Genomic DNA, 19,642 nt, shown 5'->3' on the forward strand with positions numbered 1-19,642 from the left:
TAAAAAAATAAATTATAATATAGTGGTAAAAATTAAATATGGTGAGTAATATACATTAAACGAAGAAGAAAATTATATCAGTTTATAAAAAATAATTTTAAGTAGTATATTTTGGTAAAATGTAAATTATATAATTTTATTTATATTTATATTTGAATATAAAATGTAAATGATGCGTTTCTGTTGAAAATATTTTACAAAAATTATATAATTTTGCAAATATATAATTACAAATTATGAAATATATATATTATTAAAAATTATACATATATTAATAACATATTTTCTAAAAAAGCTCATACATAAAACAAAATAATGAAGTTAAATTTTAAACAAAGCTTTGCATATGTAACTCTTCGAATTGAAGAAAACTTGTAGTACACACACGTAAAAAATAATTTATCATAATAACGTATTATAGTAAATAGCAATGACTTATCTTTTTATTATGGTACTCATGTGCATGCATGTGTACCTGTAAATGATCAAGTGCGTTTTATTGGACGGAAAAATTTGCCAACACAAAATGTGATGGCTGTATGTAGCTTTCATATGCGCTTTACATTTGTTTTAGCAGGCTGGGAAGGCACAGCTCATGACACCCGTATTTTTAATGCAGCTGTTAACACACCGCATTTGAATTTTCCATCTCCACCACAGAGTAAGTTAACACATGCATTTGTAATATAAATAGAAAAATTCGGTCAATATAAAATTTTAGATTTAAGATAAGTTTACCAACAATTCGATGATAGTGTATCGAATTAATTAGGGTTTTTTTTTATACATAACCAAGTTTAAAAGAATTTTTGCGAAAATACTATCACTTTTTAAAACAAATTACAAAAATACTATACCCCTGAAAATATTTCCAAAAATACGGTGGCTGCATATGCAACCATATCTGCAACAGCCAGCAAGGCAGCAACCATATGCAACTAGAAAGGCAACTTTGAAAAAAAAAATTAAAAAATATATTTGTTTGCATACTAAGTTGCAACCGGTTGCAAGACAGAAAAATAATTCCTGCGAGGCAAAACATTACAACCTAAAAAACAACTACAACAACAACCTAGAAATCAACTCAAAATTCAAAATCAATTAAATTAGTGAAAACATTAATTATAAAAACGGGAAAATTAAATCCTAAATCACAATAACACAAGTGTAGAACATTAATAAAAAGAAAGTAAAACTCGATCCCCGATTAAGGGTGGCAATTTCGAGTAATGGGTCGGGTTCAGGTCGGGTTGTCTTACCCTGTTAAGTTTTTGGGTCAGCCTGAACCCGATCCGAAACTGAAATGGGTTAAAAAATTTCAACTCGAACCCGACCTGTTCAGTACCAGATTGACCCGAAAATGACCCGTTTTGACCTGAAATTTAATAAACTTTAATTATTTTAATTATATCTATTATAATATATTAAAAATATATAATAATAATTTAATGAGATTATATGTGAACAAAAATATTCTTAATCATCTATAAATATATCATAAGTATATGTAATTTTAAAATATAAATATATATAATTAATATAATATATTATATATATAAATATTTTGGGTCGGGGTCGGGTACACTGGGTCAACCCGAACCCGACCCGAGTTTTTCAGGTAAAAAATTACCCGACTCGAAATATAAAAACCCCGACCTTAATTCATATTTTTTCGAGACGGGTTTTTCATGGAAAAGAAGCTCCGCTTTTTAATGCCAGACACCCACCATATTAAAGTAATATATCCTATTTATAGCAATCTAAGATATTAATAACATATTATTTTTTTCGTTTCAAAATTAGTGGTTAATACCCTCTTTCTCTCTCTCAAAACCCTAGCCTCCATCGGATATTTTTGAAGGGGCTTCCATCGGTTTCCACTGGTGGAAAGCCCCGATTTCTTCTTTTTTCTACTTTCTTGTTTTGAAACCTTATTTTTCATTCAATAAGTTCCCAATTTATTTGGGTTTTGTTAGTCTCTCCTTCTTGTGAGAGTTGGTTTGTTTTGTTTTGGTGTGTTTTGATATTCTCCATGATCGAGGTTATTGGTCGGCATGATTGTTATGGGTTTAATTCAGGTTTGAAGGTTATTATGGGATCGCATCTATGGTCGATTGTTCAGAACATTCAGGTGAAAACCAATCAGATGAAAACAAGTGCATATATTCAAATCATCTTCAAATCGCTCAGTTGCCTCTCCAAGAAGGAAGGATTCAACAACGATATTCTTCAGCGTCTGTCCAATTTCGATTGTATTTGTAGATGCCGTATGGCTTTAATTAATGAATCGATTCCTTTTTATCAAAAAAAAAACATATTATTTTCAAATTATAATCAACCATTATATAGCCAATAATATCGAAGCACAATGTCTTATAGATTCAACAAATTTTATATAATGTCTTATAGGTCCAATCTAGTCAAACATCGTATCTAATATCATTGAAGATGCTGTAAAGCCCCGACATGAAACTTCTTATCATAACGGAAATCTGAATTTCAAATCCATATGTTGGTGTTTGGATTAATAATTTTTTTTAATGAAATTGAAACCTCAACACCACTTGGTACAGATTCTTTACACACCCCTTGTGATACCCATTTCCATAGCACTCGTTATCATTCCCGATTCAAGTTCGCACAGGTCATCCGAACTTCCCGAGTATCATTTCGGTGACCGGAACTAATGCAGAATATATTACTTGGAGCAAGTCCAATTGTTCTACCATATGTTTTATAAATATAATAAAATAATGTATCCTAGTGATTTGAGACATGCTTTTTGTACATTAACTTCAATAATATGCCTTAAAATTGTGTTTTATGATTAATATAACCATATGCAACTAGAAAGGCAACTTTGAAAAAAAAAATTAAAAAATATATTTGTTTGCATACTAAGTTGCAACCGGTTGCAAGACAGAAAAATAATTACTGCGAGGCAAAACATTACAACCTAAAAAACAACTACAACAACAACCTAGAAATCAACTCAAAATTCAAAATCAATTAAATTAGTGAAAACATTAATTATAAAAACGGGAAAATTAAATCCTAAATCACAATAACACAAGTGTAGAACATTAATAAAAAGAAAGTAAAACTCGATCCCCGATTAAGGGTGGCAATTTCGAGTAATGGGTCGGGTTCAGGTCGGGTTGTCTTACCCTGTTAAGTTTTTGGGTCAGCCTGAACCCGATCCGAAACTGAAATGGGTTAAAAAATTTCAACTCGAACCCGACCTGTTCAGTACCAGATTGACCCGAAAATGACCCGTTTTGACCTGAAATTTAATAAACTTTAATTATTTTAATTATATCTATTATAATATATTAAAAATATATAATAATAATTTAATGAGATTATATGTGAACAAAAATATTCTTAATCATCTATAAATATATCATAAGTATATGTAATTTTAAAATATAAATATATATAATTAATATAATATATTATATATATAAATATTTTGGGTCGGGTTCGGGTACACTGGGTCAACCCGAACCCGACCCGAGTTTTTCAGGTAAAAAATTACCCGACTCGAAATATAAAAACCCCGACCTTAATTCATATTTTTTCGAGACGGGTTTTTCATGGAAAAGAAGCTCCGCTTTTTAATGCCAGACACCCACCATATTAAAGTAATATATCCTATTTATAGCAATCTAAGATATTAATAACATATTATTTTTTTCGTTTCAAAATTAGTGGTTAATACCCTCTTTCTCTCTCTCAAAACCCTAGCCTCCATCTGATATTTTTGAAGGGGCTTCCATCGGTTTCCACTGGTGGAAAGCCCCGATTTCTTCTTTTTTCTACTTTCTTGTTTTGAAACCTTATTTTTCATTCAATAAGTTCCCAATTTATTTGGGTTTTGTTAGTCTCTCCTTCTTGTGAGAGTTGGTTTGTTTTGTTTTGGTGTGTTTTGATATTCTCCATGATCGAGGTTATTGGTCGGCATGATTGTTATGGGTTTAATTCAGGTTTGAAGGTTATTATGGGATCGCATCTATGGTCGATTGTTCAGAACATTCAGGTGAAAACCAATCAGATGAAAACAAGTGCATATATTCAAATCATCTTCAAATCGCTCAGTTGCCTCTCCAAGAAGGAAGGATTCAACAACGATATTCTTCAGCGTCTGTCCAATTTCGATTGTATTTGTAGATGCCGTATGGCTTTAATTAATGAATCGATTCCTTTTTATCAAAAAAAACATATTATTTTCAAATTATAATCAACCATTATATAGCCAATAGTATCGAAGCACAATGTCTTATAGATTCAACAAATTTTATATAATGTCTTATAGGTCCAATCTAGTCAAACATCGTATCTAACATCATTGAAGATGCTGTAAAGCCCCGACATGAAACTTCTTATCATAACGGAAATCTGAATTTCAAATCCATATGTTGGTGTTTGGATTAATAATTTTTTTTAATGAAATTGAAACCTCAACACCACTTGGTACAGATTCTTTACACACCCCTTGTGATACCCATTTCCATAGCACTCGTTATCATTCCCGATTCAAGTTCGCACAGGTCATCCGAACTTCCCGAGTATCATTTCGGTGACCGGAACTAATGCAGAATATATTACTTGGAGCAAGTCCAATTGTTCTACCATATGTTTTATAAATATAATAAAATAATGTATCCTAGTGATTTGAGACATGCTTTTTGTACATTAACTTCAATAATATGCCTTAAAATTGTGTTTTATGATTAATATAACCATATGCAACTAGAAAGGCAACTTTGAAAAAAAAATTAAAAAATATATTTGTTTGCATACTAAGTTGCAACCGGTTGCAAGACAGAAAAATAATTCCTGCGAGGCAAAACATTACAACCTAAAAAACAACTACAACAACAACCTAGAAATCAACTCAAAATTCAAAATCAATTAAATTAGTGAAAACATTAATTATAAAAACGGGAAAATTAAATCCTAAATCACAATAACACAAGTGTAGAACATTAATAAAAAGAAAGTAAAACTCGATCCCCGATTAAGGGTGGCAATTTCGAGTAATGGGTCGGGTTCAGGTCGGGTTGTCTTACCCTGTTAAGTTTTTGGGTCAGCCTGAACCCGATCCGAAACTGAAATGGGTTAAAAAATTTCAACTCGAACCCGACCTGTTCAGTACCAGATTGACCCGAAAATGACCCGTTTTGACCTGAAATTTAATAAACTTTAATTATTTTAATTATATCTATTATAATATATTAAAAATATATAATAATAATTTAATGAGATTATATGTGAACAAAAATATTCTTAATCATCTATAAATATATCATAAGTATATGTAATTTTAAAATATAAATATATATAATTAATATAATATATTATATATATAAATATTTTGGGTCGGGTTCGGGTACACTGGGTCAACCCGAACCCGACCCGAGTTTTTCAGGTAAAAAATTACCCGACTCGAAATATAAAAACCCCGACCTTAATTCATATTTTTTCGAGACGGGTTTTTCATGGAAAAGAAGCTCCGCTTTTTAATGCCAGACACCCACCATATTAAAGTAATATATCCTATTTATAGCAATCTAAGATATTAATAACATATTATTTTTTTCATTTCAAAATTAGTGGTTAATACCCTCTTTCTCTCTCTCAAAACCCTAGCCTCCATCTGATATTTTTGAAGGGGCTTCCATCGGTTTCCACTGGTGGAAAGCCCCGATTTCTTCTTTTTTCTACTTTCTTGTTTTGAAACCTTATTTTTCATTCAATAAGTTCCCAATTTATTTGGGTTTTGTTAGTCTCTCCTTCTTGTGAGAGTTGGTTTGTTTTGTTTTGGTGTGTTTTGATATTCTCCATGATCGAGGTTATTGGTCGGCATGATTGTTATGGGTTTAATTCAGGTTTGAAGGTTATTATGGGATCGCATCTATGGTCGATTGTTCAGAACATTCAGGTGAAAACCAATCAGATGAAAACAAGTGCATATATTCAAATCATCTTCAAATCGCTCAGTTGCCTCTCCAAGAAGGAAGGATTCAACAACGATATTCTTCAGCGTCTGTCCAATTTCGATTGTATTTGTAGATGCCGTATGGCTTTAATTAATGAATCGATTCCTTTTTATCAAAAAAAAACATATTATTTTCAAATTATAATCAACCATTATATAGCCAATAATATCGAAGCACAATGTCTTATAGATTCAACAAATTTTATATAATGGCTTATAGGTCCAATCTAGTCAAACATCGTATCTAACATCATTGAAGATGTTGTAAAGCCCCGACATGAAACTTCTTATCATAACGGAAATCTGAATTTCAAATCCATATGTTGGTGTTTGGATTAATAATTTTTTTTAATGAAATTGAAACCTCAACACCACTTGGTACAGATTCTTTACACACCCCTTGTGATACCCATTTCCATAGCACTCGTTATCATTCCCGATTCAAGTTCGCACAGGTCATCCGAACTTCCCGAGTATCATTTCGGTGACCGGAACTAATGCAGAATATATTACTTGGAGCAAGTCCAATTGTTCTACCATATGTTTTATAAATATAATAAAATAATGTATCCTAGTGATTTGAGACATGCTTTTTGTACATTAACTTCAATAATATGCCTTAAAATTGTGTTTTATGATTAATATAATACTAGCCTTTAACCCGTGCAAAGCACGGGCGCTTATATAACTCGTAATTTATTAATTATAATTTAAATCTTAACACCATTTTATTAGTATTTTAGTATTAATAATTTGAATTTTAGTTAAATTATATTAACCAACTGATTATATCTTCTAACGGAAATTTAGCTTTCATAATTTATTATCTATCTATAATTATTAATCTGATATTAATATGTGATAGTTTATTATTCAATTAATTTTAAATCAAAATTTTCATATTTCATATATCTTCGTATGTTACGTAATGGTTCGTGTTTGTAATGAAATAGAACACGTTAGAGTTAAATTTCGAGTAGAATACGTTATAATTAAAAAGTAGCGTCTCTAATTATTTATATGTATTTTAGACAAAAGATATTCAAAATTGTATATTTATAATTAGTTATACATTTATCTATAATTTTTTTTTAATATTAATATATGTTATTAACAGTAGTTTCATCTTTTTCAACTAATTATAAATTATATTTTAAAAAGATATTAATATACATAAGGAGTGTTTTTAGTATATGAAACTGTTTAATAGCTATCTACATGTTGTAGACTTTTAGTTTTAACGGAGACTACCAAACCAAAATTTTGTACGACTACAAATTATACCTATGTTGGCTTTTTATAGTATAGTATAGATTATATTTGAATTAAAATTGGAGCAAAGAAAAAATATGAGAGAGAAGAGATGTGTAAAAAGGGAGGGAAGAAAATATTTCATTGATAGAATTGTGATAGGGCATGCCTAGTGATGCCTTAGAAATGAGGCACTCAGTGAATTACCTAGTGTTTTAAGACATCATTAAGACAATGTTCGAACACTCGTATATATAAAATGACTTAAATTCTAATTGAGGACGTTAGTTTAGGATACTCTTGAACTTCTTAAACTCGATATTTAAATTTTGAACTCAAAATTGAAAAAGGGATGATTTAAATACTGTGTTTTAATCAGAGTAGAGCGGAATCTTATTAAAATAAGATTACTTGAATCTGGTCTGCTAAAAAACAATATGTGCGCATCTACTGGAAGAAGCACGTCATGAGGAACAAATGGTTATGTGTAATAAAAGACACAAACGCCCCCATCAACTAGTTCCTGCTTGGTCAATTCCTGGGAGGCCTGTGCTTGTTTTACATGTGCAAAACGTCGAAACAGAGCTGACTACAAAATATAAGTGATAAAGATTTCGGGGCCGTTTGGCTGAGCTTAAAATAAGTTTTTCTTGCTTAAAGTAAAAAAGTGAACTAAAAGTGAGAAATAAGTTAAGACTTATAAGTGATTAAAGTGTTTGGGTAATAAGTAGAATTCGTGAAACAAAAGCTACCATTCCTAGTTTTTTATAAATGGTTTTTGATTTTTTACACAAATAGTACAAATAAATGTTTTTAACTTATAAATCCAGAAGCTGGGCTTAGAAGTTCAGCCAAACACCCCCCTCCATGTGGACCATGCACGTGAACAGCCCCTGCCAAACAGCATTCATCCAAGTCCAGAATTTCGAAAGAGTCGGGCAGCAAAAAAGTTATTATTGCTTTTGAAGCTCAAATGAATTTGTAATTGTCTTTTTAGTCAATCTTAAATAGATCAAAATTGTATAAATTCGAGTTATACTTTTGTCTGGTATTGGTAAATTGGAAGCATAAAAGAACATTTTCGTCAATTATTTGACCAAACTTTAAATCAAATAAGAAATAGTGTCGAGGTAATTTATGTTACCGTCCGGCGGTCCCTTTCAATTCGGTCGCTGCATCTTGAAATGGATAATTGGACCCGGAAATGTAAAACCATTCAAATTAGGCATCTCATAACAATGATTATTGACTAATAACTGATTAGGAAAATAAGAAACTGGTCACTATCCATTGGCACCTTAATTATTTTGTATGAAATGCGCGATAGTTTGCATAACGAAGAAGGTATTAATTAATAATTTAATAAATTAATAATTCAACAAGAATGCATGAAATGGGTAATTATATTTGTTTATCCATTATTTTCAAAATATTCTTTTAAATGTTTTTTCATGAGAACATGTGATTGCAATTTATAAATTTTTCAACTCAGATCATTGGTGTAGATGTCTTATGACTTTCTATTAGTATTAGATTAGCATATTTGTTTCAAAATAAAAAGTAACCACACACTGATATATATATATATATATATATATATATATATATATATATATATATATATATATATATATATATATATATATAGACAAAAGTTATATGGAGTCCTATAATTTTTGGAGTCCTTGGAGTCCCAATCTGGGCCCTCAATCTTCTATTACATCCAATGGCTAATATGTTTTTTGGATTATTATTTTCTTTCTTAGTTTTTTTTATTTTTTAAAAGCCAAACGTGCAGTTTTTTGAATAGGAGGTGCGTGCTTATCTTTTCATGCAGTTACAACTGCCACTGAGGGTTTCCAGGAGTGTTTGTAATACAAGTGTCCTGCACCTACGAAACCATTTAATATTTCATCTTCTAAATTGCTGTTTTTTCATACGTGTGAGGCAATATATTTACTTCGGGGAACATTCTGTGTATTTTGTCTAATGGCTAATAAGAATGCCGAATCAAGTAAGTTTTGTATGATTTTTTGATGCATCTTATGTGTATTTGAAGTCCTGTACTGCAAGGCCCATTGTGCATAAATTTTCAGTGCAGGACATGTGTATAAGTCATGTATATGTCTTCCATCGTATCATCAGTACAGAGAAATGGTTTTTTTCGTTCTGCACATAGTCTTCGTTGGTTTTCGCTGTGTTCTGCACCTGTACTTATGTTCCTCAGTCGAATCTTCAGTTTATTTTTTTGATGTTTACGCTGTGATCCGTTTAATTTTGGTACTGCCCATATGGTTAGGTGTACTTATAATATTTTTTCATGGATAGGTGAGCAAAAAGTCCCCCACGTCGAAAGTTCAGACTCTGAACAATCATATAGAGATTCCGATTCTGAAACATCTGAAAGTGATGAGGATGATGAAGAGGAGATCAATATAGAAGTTGAACGTGAATACCCCAAAGTGGCAGCTCCAAAAGTTTCCATATTGCCTACTGGAGCCAAATTATGGACTCCATCATGTGACGAGATTTATAAACCACGAACAAGCCAGCATTTTCCAACCCTAGAAGATGCATTTCTTTTTTATCGGGAATATGGCAGGCAAGGTGGTTTTGATGTTCGTAAGTCTGGTCAAAAATCCAACAGAAAGGGTAATGTTGTTTCCAAAGTCATGCAGTGTAATTGTGGTGGCAATCCAACTCCGGGCAAACAAAAGTCTATAGATGATATGGATGCCGGTAGTTCTCAAGGCAGGAGAACAACGTCGCGTAGATGTTGGTGTGAAGCTCGAATTGTGCTTAAAGCCGCAGGGCAACGTGGATTTGTTGTAATGAGTTTTGTGGAGGAGCATAACCATCCTCTAGCAGAAGGGGTTGAAAGTATGTTTTTGAGATGTAATCGTAACGTATCCAAAAGTCATCAGAATTTGATTATGGATTGCTCTCGAGTGAAGATTGGTGCAACAAGAGCTTACAATTTAGCCAAAGAGATGGTTGGTGCTTACGAGAATGTTGGTGCAACTTGCTCAGACTTCAAGAATTTTGCACGTGATGTTAAGCTTGGCATTGGTGAGCACGATGCTTGTATGATACTTGACAAGTTCAAAACGAGAACGAAGGCAGAAGATAATAAGTTTTTCTTTGACTACAAGATGGATCGAGAGGGTCATCTTACTGGCCTTTTCTGGACGGATGCAATAGGGCAAGCTAATTATGAGATTTTCGGTGACATTGTCTCCTTTGATCCTACGTTCCGTACTAACAAGTAATTACTTGTGCACTTCTACTATTATTACATCTGTCCTGCAGTTTGTTTTTTATAATGCAAACTAACCGGATTATTTCTTTTTTTTATGCAAGATATAATATGGTTTTTGTCCCCTTCACCGGGGTTGATAATCATTGGAAGAACGTAACTTTTGGGGCGTCTTTGATTGCAAAAGAGGATTATAAGAATTTTAAATGGTTGATTAATACCTTCAAACATGCAATGGGGCGTGCACCAACGTGTGTGATAACAGATCAGTGTCCTGCAATTAAAAAGGCAATTCAGATTAATTGGACTGCTACAAAACACAGATTATGCATGTGGCATATAATGAATAAGCTACCATCTCAGGTTTGGTGCTCAACTATTAATTCATATTTTGTAGTTAAGACATCTGGAATATTGTTTCAAATGGTCATAATTGGGAAACTCATTTTTGACACAGATTGGTCCGAAGCGTGCTACTGATAAAGTTTTTATGGGCAAATTGAAGTCTGTGATTTATTCAGAAAACTCTTCACCTATACAATTTGAGGAAGGATGGGATGCGGTTATATCAGAATACGTGAAAGGCATATGTTCAGCCTATTTGTATTTAAAGAGGTACAACTCAATTCAGATAAGAAAGCTCAGTAAATAGCAAGTCAACGGAATCCGTACGAAGAACGTCAAATTATTTATGGGAATTATATGTCAGATAAATTCCAGGATGCTGCTGCACACCACTGAAAGAAGTTCATTAATATGTTCAAGCCTCAGTGCACAAATAATCTTTTGTGGCACGTCCAGGAGTTCAGAAGATATAAAGTTTCTATACTTTATTTTATCAGAAGATTCCATTTAATGAAGAAGTACTTACAAGACGAAGTCTCGACGAACAAATCAAATTCTTAATGTTTATTTGACCAAGAATATTTGATTTAACTAGATACAGATGAACCAGACAGTGCATCTGTGTATCAGTTATTCAAATTGAATATTTGAAGTCAAGCAAAGTTGATGGTTCGTTCGCTCGACTGATCAAGACGGAGTTTTTAATGTTTAAAGAAGACGGGAAGTAGTTCTGCTGATTAATGGGTGATTAAATATTTAATAAGATTATTATTTCACTTCTCAAATAATTAAATTAATTATGTAATTTATTTGTTAAATTAATTCACTCTCGAATTAATTTAATTTATGAATTTATATGATTAAATTAATTAAGTGGATAATTTTCTATTTAAATATAATCTACAAATCACATTCAATCATTCACTCAAGCTCAGCAAGACAATCTGAGATTGTCTTACCGAATTTCCATCTGCCAAGACAATAAGGAATTGTCTGCCCGAGATCAACTGCCAAGACAATAAGGAATTGTCTGCCCGAGATCAACTGCCAAGACAATAAGGAATTGTCTGCCCGAGAATGCTTTGCCAAGACAATCAGGAATTGTCTGACCGAGATGAATTGTCTGCAAGACATTCTGTGACTTCCCAGACAATCCAAGATTGTCTGACCGAAGGTGCTCTGCCAAGACAATTGGATTGTCTGGCCGAGAGAACCACTCTGCCAAGACAATATGATTGTCTGACCGATTGTAAATTGTCTGACCGAGCTCATAATTGTCTTACGGGCCTTGAAATTGTCTTTCTGCAGTGTCTTGTGCTTGCAAGGCAATCTAAAATTGTCTTGCCCTTGCTACTTTGTCTTTGCAACTTTGAATTGTCTTGTCTTTCAATTGTCTTACAAGTACAAATGCTTTGCCTATAAATATGGCATTGCATCCTTCATTTTCAAGTGTTCATTCACTTTGTAATCAAAGCATTTGTAAAGCTTTCAAGTTGTTCGTAACTTGCTTGATCGTTATATCCACAGTTTTCTGTGCTTTGATAACCCGGTTGTTTTAATCACTAAATCTAGAATATACCCTGTCGAATTTATTCTACGAACTTTAGTGGACATTAAAACTGAACCATCTTAATTATATAACGACTTCAAACATTGTTATATTAATTAATTATAATCTGATTAACAAATCATATTCAATCAGATTAACTTCCGCGACGATTTGGTACTGATTGTATTCAACCCCCCCCTTCTACAATCATATCTGGACCTAACAATTGGCATCAGAGCGGTTGATACCATTTTTCCGTATCAGATCCTATACACACTCTGTAACGTCCAAATATTTTTATTTCGAATTAATTTTATTCCAAAAATTAATTTTGATTAAAAATATTTTTCTTTCAAAAATCTAAATCTCTCCAAACACTATTCACTTCAAATCCTTAATCATGAGTACACAAAAGATCAGTAGCATTAAAATCCCACCGTTCAGCCAGGAACACTTTGGCCTATGGAAGAGGCACATGTTCCTATTCCTCCGCACTGCAAACAGAAAATACATTGGGATTTTAGACAAAGGTGTTACTACTCCGATGAAGGTCATATTAGCACACGAAGAGGATGGTGTGTTGATACCTCATCAGGTCATTCCGAAAGAACTTTCTGAGTACACAGACGAAGAGAGTGATCAGATGAACTTAGATGATGCTCTTCAACTAATCTTGGTTGAATCTCTAAATCCAGTGATGTACAATGCTGTTGTAAATTGTACGAACGCCAAGCAGATCTGGGATACATTAGAGATTATCAATGAAGGCTCAGAGGAAGTTAGGGAAAACAAGAAAGAGATACTGATGGCTCAGTATGAACAGTTTGGTTCTCATTCCGGTGAAGGGATTTCAGAAGTATTTATCAGACTTAATAATTTGATAAATAATTTAAATCTAAATGGGAAATTCTACGACAAGAAAGAGGTCAACATGAAGTTTCTCTTAACCCTTCCTGAACATCTGGAACACAGAATCACTGCCATCAGGGAAAGCAGAGACCTGAATGAGATTTCTCTGGAAAGACTCTACGGAGTTTTGAAAACTTATGAACTGGAGCAAGTTCAGAGTAAACAGAGATATGGCTGGGGTAAAACACAGAACCATTCGAGAGCTCTAGTTGTTGAGTCACCTGTACTGGAAGAAAAGAAGAAGGATGTTGTTGTTCCTTCTGAGACTACTCAGGAATTTGTTGTACCTGAGATGGGTCAGACTGCTTCTACCAGTGGGGACGAAGAGTTCTATACAATGGAAGAGCTGGAACAGTTAGAAGATCAATCTCTATCACTGTTTGCCAAGAAGTTTGGAAACATGAGATTCCGGAAGAACCCTTCCTATAAATACAAACCTACTGTTAGTAAGTTTCAGAAGGGAGGCTATTCATCTTCTACAAGCAAAGGAGGATATAAGACTGGGATGGTGGACAGAAGCAAGTTCAAATGCTTCAATTGTGGTGAACCTGGACACTTTGCAACTGAATGCAAACAGCCCAAGGTTCAAGGAAAAAGAAAAGATTCGTATGATGAGCTGAAGCAGAAGTATGATGCACTGGTTAGAAAGCATCATGGTACTTCTGGAAGTCAAGGTTTCAAAAGCAAGTTTTATCTGGCAGAAGGCAAAAGCTGGGATGATACAGATAGTGATGAAGAGGAGCAGCTAGGGAATGTTGCTTTCATGGCTACTACTGGATCATCTTCACCTACTCCTGCTGGAAGCTTTCAGGTAGATCCTACATGCCCTAAACTGTTTATGCAATTAGGACTTGAAAGAGATGATGCTATTAAAAGGATGAAAGCTGCTAATCTTAAAATTGATACTTTAGTCTTAGAAATTCATGATTATAAAATGAATGAGATGAAAGTATTAAAACCTAAAATAGAACAATTGACTATGGACTTAGGATTACAATGTGCTAAAGTCAAAGTTCTAGAGAAAGGTGAGATTGCCTTAAGACTTCAGCTAGATGAAGAGAAAGTGAAATGTAAAGCCTTTAAGGATGCCTCCTTGATAGTCAAAGAACTTAATGATAAACAAGAGATCAAGAGAACTGTTGGAATAGGCTTTGACTATAACAAATCTGTAGGTAAGGCTAGTAACATTACTCCTTTTAAGAAGAGTGCTGAAGAGAGAGGGATTCCTTTTGTTTTGAAAGATTCCCTTAAACCTTTGTTTAAAACCTCAGAAGCAGAACCTCTTTTAGAGACTCCTGTTGTCATTAGATATGAACTAAAACAGGAAGACCTTAAAATGAAAGAGAGTAATGAGATGAGAGATGAGATTCTGACAAACCTGAAACCAATTAAAGTGAAAGGCAATGTTAGGTTGCCTAAAGCTGGTTTAGGTGTCAACTCTGAGAGAACTAAATTCAACAAGCCCAATAATTTTGTTAATAGTAAGAACAAAAACAATAGATGTCATTCTACTGAGAACTTTAAATCTGATAATAAGGTTAGAGTAGAATCTATTGATGTTCCTACTACTATGACTGATACTTCTGTTGCTCCTGCTTTTGATGCATGTCATAAATCTTGTAGTGTTGATAATTGTATGACTTGTGCTTTCAATTTGATGTCTGCTTATTTTAAAAATTTGCATGCTAAAAATGAAAACACATCACCTAGACAACACACAAACAACAAGCATGCTAGATCAAAGACTGCTAGTCCTTCTCACAAGAGAAAGGAGACTTATGTTCCAAAGCCTAAAACCAAGGTTTATAAGGCTGTTGTTAAGGAAGTAAGTTCAGTCAAATCTGAACCAAGTATCAGTCCAAGAGGCTCTGTTGTATTACCTGATAGAAATCAGTTCTTTAAGACTGCCGGACCCAATCAAGTGTGGGTCCCAAAGACTGTCTAATCAAGTTGTCTTTTGCAGGGTGCCAGTGGAGTTGTTCGTGTTACCTGGGTGCTTGACAGTGGAGCGTCAATGCACATGACTGGCAACAAATCCCTGCTGGAGGACATAAGAGAAGGAGCTGGCCCTACAGTCAGTTTTGCTGATAATAGCAAAGGTCGTACTGTGGGATATGGCAAGTACAAAATTGGAAGGATCATCATAGAAGATATTGCAATAGTTGAAGGACTTCAACATAATCTCCTGAGTGTCAGTCAATTCTGTGACAAAGGTTATTATGTTCATTTTGAAAAAGAGATATGTATCATTAAACATATCAAGGATAAGCGTCCTTCACTATGTGGCATAAGGAAAGGCAATATATTCGTAGCTGATTTGTCTTCAGGACCAGGAAACGAAGTTCACTGTTTCTACGCCAAAGCGTCTGCTGAAGATAGTTGGTTATGGCATAAGAAGCTCTCACACCTCAACTTCAAAACCATGAACTCTCTAGTCAAGAGAGATCTAGTGAGAGGGTTGCCTTCCCTGGAATTCTCAACTGATGATCTTTGTGAAGCTTGTCAGAAAGGAAAAGCGAAGAGAGCATCTCACAAAGGCAAAACCATCAATACCATTACAGATCCACTTCATTTGTTGCATATGGATTTGTTTGGCCCCGTAAATGTTGCATCCATTGATGGAGGAAGATATGCCTTGGTTATTGTGGATGACTTCTCAAAATTTACTTGGGTTTACTTCCTGGCTTCTAAGGATGAAACTCCCCTGACAGTAATTGATCATATCAAGTTGGTTGAGTTGGAAAAAGGTGTTTCTGTAAAAGCTGTAAGATCAGACAATGGAACTGAGTTCAAAAATCAAACTCTAATCAACTTTTACTCTGAAAAGGGAATTAGAAGGCAGTATTCAGCACCAAGGACTCCTCAGCAGAATGGAGTCGTCGAAAGAAAGAATCGTACACTGATCGAAGCTGCAAGGACTATGATTGCTGAAGCAAAGCTTCCTCTGTACTTTTGGGCTGAAGCTGTGTCTACTGCCTGCTATACCCAGAATAGAACTTTGATCAACAAGGATCATATGAAAACTCCATTTCATTTGTATAACAACAAGAAACCTTATGTCAAACATCTTCATGTCTTTGGAGCCAAGTGTTATGTTCTCAAGGATGGTGAAGAGAACTTGAACAAGTTTGAACCAAAGGCTTCTGAGGCAATTTTTGTTGGTTATACAAATAATGCTTATAGAGTTTTTATAATTGATACTCTGTCAGTGAAAGTTAGTGTCAATGTTACATTTGATGACACTAAACTTCCAAGTATACAATCTGCTGATCCATCTGAATCTCTGAAGTTTGACAACTATCCAGATTCTGATTCAGATGATGATGTTCCACCTGAGGTTGCAACAGGAGATGACAACAATGATGATGATCCAGGCAATGGTGGAGGAAATGGCAATAATGCTGGAGATTCCACTGATGCCAGTGGTGGATCATCAAGTCAACCTGGCAACAACTCAGGGGGAGCTGATGGATCAACTAGTCACACATTTCAGCTTAATGATAATACTGCTGAATCATCAAGGACACAACTTCCAAGGGAAAGGATTTGGAGCAGAGATCATCCCTTTGATTTAATTATTGGTGATCCTGATGTTGGTGTAAGGACTAGAAGTGCTACGACAAATGAATGTCTATTCTCTGGGTTTCTATCTCAACTAGAACCAAAGAAAATAGAAGAAGCACTTGCTGATCCTGATTGGGTTCTTGCCATGCAAGAAGAACTCAATCAATTTGAGAGACAAGAAGTCTGGGCCCTGGTTCCAAGACCAAAAGGAAAATCTACCATTGGAGCTAGATGGGTCTTCCGTAACAAGTTAGATGGTGATGGCATTGTTGTAAGAAACAAAGCCAGACTGGTTGCAAAAGGTTATTCTCAGGAAGAAGGAATTGATTACGATGAAACCTATGCTCCAGTTGCTCGTCTTGAAGCCATCAGAATATTTCTTGCATTTGCTGCACACTCCAACTTCAAAGTATATCAAATGGATGTGAAAAGTGCATTTCTGAATGGAAAGCTAGAAGAAGAAGTATATTTGGAACAGCCCCCTGGCTTTGAAAATCCAGAGTTTGCTGATTTTGTATACTTTCTATTTAAAGCTGTCTATGGACTCAAGCAGTCACCAAGAACATGGTATGACACTCTCTCTGAGTTTTTAATAGAAAACAACTTTACTAGAGGTGTCATAGACAAAACTCTCTTTTACAAATTGCATGATAAGGATATGATATTTGTACAAATATATGTTGATGATATTATATTTGGTTCTACTAACGATAACTTGTGCAAGAGATTTGCTAAGTTAATGCAGAGTAATTATGAGATGAGTATGATGGGTGAACTGTCCTACTTCCTTGGTCTTCAAGTAAGCCAAAAGGAAGATGGAATATTCATTTGCCAATCCAAGTATGTCAGAGATCTTCTTCGAAAGTTCAATCTAGAAGACTCTTCACCGGCAAAGACACCCATGGCCACTGCCACAAAACTTGACCAGGATAAATCTGGTAAGAAAGTTGATATCACAAGCTATCGAGGTATGATTGGCTCTCTACTTTATCTTACTGCAAGTAGACCAGATATCATGTTTGCAACATGTTTGTGTGCTAGGTTCCAAGCTGATCCTAAGGAATCACATCTTATAGCCGTCAAAAGAATCTTTAGATATCTTAAGGGTACACCTGGTTTAGGTATTTGGTACCCTAAGAATACTGGTTTTGACTTAACCGGCTATACAGATTCTGATTATGCAGGATGCAGGATTGATAGGAAAAGTACGTCTGGAAGCTGTCAATTTCTAGGACGTCGGTTGGTTTCCTGGTATAGCAAGAAGCAGCACTCAGTGTCTACTTCTACTGCTGAAGCTGAGTATATAGCTGCTGGAAGCTGCTGTGCTCAGATCTTGTGGATCAAGAATCAACTGAATGATTATGGTGTTGTAGTAAACAAAATTCCCATATTTTGTGATAATACAAGTGCCATAGCCATTTCCAACAATCCGGTTCAACATTCTAGAACCAAGCACATTGATATCAGGTATCATTTCATACGAGAACATGTCATGAATGGTACAGTGGTGTTACATTTTGTACCCACGACTGAGCAAATTGCTGACATCTTCACTAAACCACTGGATGAATCCACTTTCTCTAAGCTGGTTTGTGAGTTAGGGATGTTAAATATGACATAGTTCTCTTGTATATATTTTTCATATGCATTATATGTTTTTATATATTTTTTTTTTTTTTTTTTCTGTATAATTATATCTATTTTATTAGATTTTATATGATTTTCTGTATGTTATCTGATAATATTCTGAGTAATTATGCATGTTTGTATATTAGTCTGTAATTTTCTAAGTGCTAATACACTCCCATGTAATATTCCCTAAGCATTTAGATAATTATTTGTAATTATTTTGTATTTTTCAAAATTAATTAAGCATAAATATTTGATTTTAAGTTAATTCATCTTTTTGAATTAAAGATAAAGTCATAAGTATTTATATTTAATTAAAGTTGAAATTTACAAAATATTTGTGTAATTTATAGTATTGTTTTTATTATAGATTTTTGATTTTAATTGCAAAAAGTTTTATCTTTTAAATTAATCAAAAATCATATTTTTATTATTATTTTTCTGATTAGACAATTGCATTGTCTACTGATTGGCTCGGCAAGACAATCTCAAATTGTCTTGCTGAACCGGTTTTTCAGTATAATTTCACAACTCGGCAGACAATTAGATTGTCTTACCGAGCATGCATTGTAACCGCTTGTTGTATCTGTAAGACAATTCAAATTGTCTTACTGACACTTGACTTTGTCTGCTTCGTTAAAATCTCGGCAAGACAATTTCAAATTGTCTTACCGAGACTTAACTTTGGTTTGTCTTGTTGATGTGTATATATTTCCCTGTAAGACATTTGAGCAAGACAATTTCGATTGTCTTGCCCAAACTCATCTTCTACAACTCGTACATACACGAAATACACACACTCGACTGCGTTTCTTTTTCAAGTTTTGTGTAAAACTTGCTGTGGTTACGTGATTTCAAGCCATTGTTGCTTGCTGGGATTGTGATTTTGCTCGATTTATAGCCGGAACTCTGCCGGATTTTCGCCGGACTTTCGAACCTTACTGTGGTTGGCCGTGATTCGACTTCCCTGTGTATTCGTTTGTGTTGATTTGTGAATTAAGGTTCCCAATTCGAATTAGGGTTCTTGAAAGTTTAGGGGCTGTTTGGTTGATAATCAATTTTAGGGTTCTTTGGCTAAGGCTGCGTTTGGCTTTGAGATATTTGGATTTGGGGATTGTTGTTTCAACTTAAGGGCGTG

The 19,642-nt window shown here is 34.0% G+C and overlaps 1 protein-coding gene across 1 annotated transcript; it reads left to right on the forward strand.

Annotated features, from left to right (window-relative positions):
* Positions 1-9,241: 9,241 nt before the first annotated feature.
* On the forward strand, positions 9,242-11,160 carry LOC135151366 (protein FAR-RED IMPAIRED RESPONSE 1-like). The gene is made up of 4 exons (XM_064089778.1): positions 9,242-9,266; positions 9,581-10,517; positions 10,613-10,871; positions 10,966-11,160. The coding sequence occupies exons 1-4, from the start codon at positions 9,242-9,244 to the stop codon at positions 11,158-11,160; spliced, it is 1,416 nt and encodes a 471-aa protein (XP_063945848.1).
* The last annotated feature ends 8,482 nt before the right edge of the window (positions 11,161-19,642 follow it).

This window comes from Daucus carota, chromosome 3, assembly GCF_001625215.2.
Source record: "Daucus carota subsp. sativus chromosome 3, DH1 v3.0, whole genome shotgun sequence".
Classification (NCBI taxonomy): domain Eukaryota; kingdom Viridiplantae; phylum Streptophyta; class Magnoliopsida; order Apiales; family Apiaceae; genus Daucus; species Daucus carota.

Coding starts and splice junctions, on each gene's coding strand:
- LOC135151366 (XM_064089778.1), top strand. CDS start 9,242: ATGGCTAATAAGAATGCCGAATCAA. Junction 9,267..9,580: donor TAATAAGAATGCCGAATCAA/GTAAGTTTTGTA, acceptor TTTCATGGATAG/GTGAGCAAAAAGTCCCCCAC. Junction 10,872..10,965: donor TGAATAAGCTACCATCTCAG/GTTTGGTGCTCA, acceptor TTTTTGACACAG/ATTGGTCCGAAGCGTGCTAC.